Below are 4,881 nucleotides of genomic sequence, written 5' to 3'. Positions count from 1 at the left end.
GCGGGGGCTGAGGGCCGGGGCGGCTCGGCTCGGCGCGGCTCAGCCCGGTATCTCTGCCCCCCCCCGCAGCCGCCGCGGTTGTGCGAGGACTACTGGTGGGAGTGGAAGCACTGCCGCGGGCTGCGGCACGCCTTCCACCACTACTACGCGCACGGGGAGCTGCCGGCCTGCGGCCGCTGGCGCGACGACTACGAGGCCTGCCGCGCCTGGGAGAGGGGCCGAGCCGCCGCCGCGCAGGTACCGCCCGGGCCCCTCAGGGCTCTCTAGGCCGCTGCTGGTGGGGGCAGAAACGCCGCAGCCGCCTGCGGGCGAGCGGTGTCGGCGGTCACCTCGGCGGGTGGGTCTGGGAAAGCAGGCGTCCGCTCGGGGTGAGGGGGGAGATGGTCTTAACGTGCAGCGGGAGGGCTGGCAGCCTGCTGCTGGAAAAGATCTTGATTTCAGTTACTGTGACGCTCCCTAATACGAGAAGCTGCCGCCTCACAGGCAAAAAGTATTCCTGGGTGTCCAGAAATGCTCCTGGCTACAGCCCTGTGAACACTGGAAGACGAGAGCCCCGCAGCACATCCTTTCGGCCACCTAGGACAACTTCTGGCGGGGAGGGTAGCGCATAAGCGGTAGTTTTCTTCCTAATGGAGGAGTCAGAGGCAGAATATAAATGTGACATAGTTAAAAGCTTGTATCCTGGCTTACTTAGGTAGCATTTGGCACTTCTATTTAAGCATGATAAATTCCTGTTCTTCATTTTATCTCAAATAGTCACAGCAGGAAATAAGCTCAGGAAGACTGAACATCGAACACTACTGTGGTAATATTTTTTTCCTGTATTTCAGGAAGCTTTGTGCAAGAGTGAAAGAGCTCGAGTTATGGAAAAACAGAAATATGCTCCAGTGTGGACGCTCAGGAAGAGTCCACCACCAGAGTGGTATCTTCCACTTGACCAAGACAAACAAAATTAGCAAGACTGTTTTGCTGTGTTTGGTCAGTAATGTAATGCACAGTGCAGAACTATGCTGCGTTTTTTTAATTCCATGTCATCTTGAAATTACACAACTGTAGCTCTGTCCTGCAATACTTTAGTACTCACTTAAAAATACTGGGTGTTTAAATAAACACCCAGTATTTTTAAAGGGAGAATTGAGGTGCTTAATTTGATTCTCATCTCTTACTACTGTCTTACACTTTAGGATTTCATCTTGGTAGGCAACTCCCAAATTAGTGCATACATGATCTAGCTTCTCTTGTTAGACAAGCACCTCTTCCCCTGCTTTTGGAACAAGGTATCCACCCCAGGCCTCCCAGATGGGAAGACAAAAGCAAGCTAGGACTCCTCCTTGCCCGTTCAGGACAATCACAACCACTGGCACTTAAAGGCAGTTCCCAGATTCATGATGGGTTAAGAGCTTTTTCACACCTGGTGGGCTGATGTTGCAGACCCTGAAACTGCAACCCTGCCCCTTTGTGGAACTGCTCTCGAACGGTGGTGTACGTTAATGGCAGTATTCAAAATTACTGAAAAATAAAGGTTTAAACGAATGGAGAGAGATCTGTTTTGTTATAGGGCAAACCCTTAGAAACTTAGTTATAAGTTAGAACATTTACATGGCCTATAAAAAAAACCAACTTAATTTTGGCTTTGTCACAGTATGTTTTCCATCTGTTTTCCCTCTTAGATGCAAAAGTACTTCACTGAAGTCTGAAAAGAAAGGCAGTAAATGGTCAGCTGCTACCTCCCTTATAGTACAGACTCTGATGTGATGACTGTGACGTTCTTTCCTCATAGGATAGGAATCTTCCAAGTTACGGTTTATGCAGAACAAGAAAATGCTGCTCAGGAGTGTGTGGAGTGGTAGGAGATATAAGCCCAGAAAGATGAAATACTACTTCTTTGTCTTGTTCTAGCATGGCGCAAGTGTAAGGTAGTGTAGTTTCATTGGGTGTCTCACTACCTGGATAGCCGTTTAAAAGACCCAAACAAACAGATACTTCATTAATATGTTTTTTTACAGTCACACACCTACAGTATTTTAACCTGCAGAAGGAATTGTTTATTTTTATTCCATTCTTTCCTCCTTCAGTTGGCTGAGTAGCTCATGCCAGATGAATGACAAACTCCTCCATCACTGCGTATACACTTTGGTGATATCAATGCACTTTCCTTCGGGGGGATCGTAACCAGGAAGTGGTGGGGTATAATTAGGTCCATCTCTCTCAAAGGGTAAAAGCCCCTCATCTCGTCTGATTGCTGCCTGATACAACTCCTCGGATTCAAGGCGCAGTTCCTTTAGTGCCTCTTGCTGAGCTTCTACAAGGGTCTGAATTGCTTTCTTTTCTGCCTTATCTTGTTTCTGCTTAAACAAACACCACTTTTTCAGAAGTAAAACTCTTCTTTCAGTCTCCTCAAACGACAGAGGGGGAAGACTTCGCACCCTGATAAAGAGTAAGATAACATTGTAATAGAGAAATAGCCTGCATCCCAAAGAGCAAATTAAAAAAACCCAAAACAACAGAAAACACCCCCACCAACAACCAAAAAAACCCCACCAAACCCAGAAGAATACATTTCATTCATGCAATGTCTGTGAGATTTTCCACGGTCCTTCTAACCGGAAATTCATGTTACTGTTTTTTCACTACTTTTAGCAGGAGCAAATAAAATTTGCTTTCCAAATTTTTGTCCTGGTCGAAGTTGGTAAGGTTTTGTACCAAGGCTGGCACTATATTGCAGTTTTGCAGAGAAAGAAATTGTGTTTCTAACATGAATGCAAGTGCATGGTGAAAGACAGTCTTACTTACCTGTTGCTCTCTGAGTACTTAAGTGGTGTTATAAAATCCTCAATTGGAATCATTTCTGGGGCAGCTTTTTCCAACTTTTTAATCTTCTTTTTCAGGCGATCCTTCTGTGCTTGCTCTCTCTTTACATCCACTTTCTTCTTCTTCTTCATTGGTTGTGCTCTAGAAAGGAAATAATTATGTGAATGAAAGAAGATGCTTTGTCATTTAATTCAACACCAGCAGCCTCCACTTTACTTTTCTAAGGACTGTTCCTTCCCATTGCTTAATTTGGTCCCTAATAGAAGGTCCAGCCATTAGCTTTTTTCAGGTAACGTAATTTCCAGGAGACAGTAATACGTCTTGAGATTTTCTGCAGAGAGAACTGTACTTGCCTGAGAACAGCACCCGCCAGTTTTGTGCTGAGTATCAGAACGACCCGAGGAAGTTCCACAAAAATTGAGTTGGAATTGTTTTGTACTAGCTCAGAGTGCAGCAGAGCAGGTGACAGGTTTATCTGCAAATATTGCTGTCATCTTGCGTTTAAGGAGTGAGTGGTTTTACAAGTGCTTTTAAAATTTCCACATTTGGAACCAAATTCAAGGTGCAGATGTTACTCTCCTGTTGTACTTCTCCACACAGATCCAGTATACCCTAGACAACATATGCCATGCTCCACAAACACTGATCCTCACAGTGGACCTGTGGGATATTCCTGCTTTGCAGACTGAACAAACAATCTTTATGGTATGAAAGAGTACCTAGCAGCTACCAGGATATGTTAAATCTAGTTGCATCAAAACAAAACATGGATACCAAGATGTAACATATATGTAAATGTGGCTGTCTAGTATACCACTTTATAGTAAAGTATTTTTGGTTCAGCTGGGCTGTCATTTCCGTTGTTGCTCAAAAGGGAATTCTGAAGCACAGCATAAATCCAAACATCTCCAACCACATTCTGTGGTTGAGGAAGCAAATACAACTACACACAAGGATAAAGCCATAATTATATAGGTTACCATTAAACTCTCCTCAAGAGGCCAACAGTTCTTAACTACTTTTACATATAGTGACTTAAAAGCAAACATTTATAGTTAAAATTTAATTTGGACTTGGGAAAGTATGTGTTCCCCTAAGGATGGAAACACTGCTATGTAACTCCATGGAAGCTGCGCTCACCTCATGGGGAGAGATGCCCTGAACGCCAGCAGGGAAGTCTGCCAGTGACTTCCTCGGAACGGAACCGTCTGGGGCAGCCAAGAACTGAAGAAGGAAAAGGAACATCAAGCATGAGGAGCAACCGACTTGGATTACATTGATTCTGCACAACACAAGAGCTACTTATTAGTCATAAATTACAACGGTGAGATCTGAATCGTCTTTGGCTACTTAACTCGTGACAGTGTACAGCGCTTACCCAGAGCTGACAACCTCAAGGACTTCAGCAAGGTAACTAAACCCAAAATTTGTTCAGCGTTGTGAATCCACAGGGTACCGAGGGGTGAAGCGGATAAGTTTTTTAAATCTATGAGTAGGTTAGAGTAATTTTATTCTGAAGCTCTGACAATGGCTTCTTTGAAGTCCTGATTTTGGAGAAGTAAAACCAGCTCCGTTCAAGCTGGGAGGAGAGAGACGCGGTTTCTCCAATCTCGGCGGATGTCACGGGAGGGAGAACCGGCCCAGGTGCGGAACCAGGCCCGCGCACACCACATCCCGACCCCGGAGCGCAGTCCCTGGCCGCCGAGGGAGCCCCGGGAGAGCGAGGCCCGCCCCGGGAAGGGAACCGGGACCGGGACCAGAGCTCGCCGGGAGAGGGCGAGGCGGGAGCCCCGAGCAAGGGGCGCTTCACTGGGCTCCCTCCCCGCGGGCCCGGGCGCAAGGTAGCCGCCACGGAGGGACCCGAAAACCCGCTCCCGCCCTACCTCAGCCGGGCTCCGCGGAGCCCCCGGGCCGCTGCCGCCAACATGTCTCCCCGCCGCTGCCAGCGGTGCGCCCGCAGTCCCCGCCGGCCACGCTCCGAGTCCCGCGTCCCCTGTTCCGGCTCACAAAGGTTCCGCTCCGACTCGCCGCCCTGCTGCGGCCCGGCCTGCGGGAAGGCCCCGCCCCGCC

The 4,881-nt window shown here is 47.7% G+C and overlaps 2 protein-coding genes across 2 annotated transcripts in view; one reads left to right on the top strand and one right to left on the bottom strand.

The window, feature by feature from the left end:
• Positions 1-1,255, top strand: part of LOC104840651 (chromosome unknown open reading frame, human C22orf39) — a 1,675-nt gene extending 420 nt beyond the window's left edge. The window contains exons 2-3 of the mRNA XM_010581749.1: positions 70-237; positions 831-1,255. Coding sequence (XP_010580051.1) covers positions 70-237; positions 831-956 — 294 coding nt within the window. The 3' untranslated portion in view covers positions 957-1,255. The remainder of the gene's footprint in view (positions 1-69; positions 238-830) is intronic.
• Positions 1,256-1,269: 14 nt separating this feature from the next.
• Positions 1,270-4,805, bottom strand: MRPL40 (mitochondrial ribosomal protein L40). The gene is made up of 4 exons (XM_010581645.1): positions 4,695-4,805; positions 3,952-4,035; positions 2,794-2,952; positions 1,270-2,427 (listed from the first exon to the last, which is right to left on the bottom strand). The coding sequence occupies exons 1-4, from the start codon at positions 4,736-4,738 to the stop codon at positions 2,118-2,120; spliced, it is 597 nt and encodes a 198-aa protein (XP_010579947.1). The 5' UTR covers positions 4,739-4,805; the 3' UTR covers positions 1,270-2,117.
• Positions 4,806-4,881: the final 76 nt, after the last annotated feature.

Source organism: Haliaeetus leucocephalus, unplaced genomic scaffold, assembly GCF_000737465.1.
Source record: "Haliaeetus leucocephalus isolate CR32 unplaced genomic scaffold, Haliaeetus_leucocephalus-4.0 Scaffold802, whole genome shotgun sequence".
Taxonomy (NCBI): domain Eukaryota; kingdom Metazoa; phylum Chordata; class Aves; order Accipitriformes; family Accipitridae; genus Haliaeetus; species Haliaeetus leucocephalus.
Note: the sequence above shows the minus strand (reverse complement) of the source record. Positions and strands in the feature narration are given on the sequence as shown.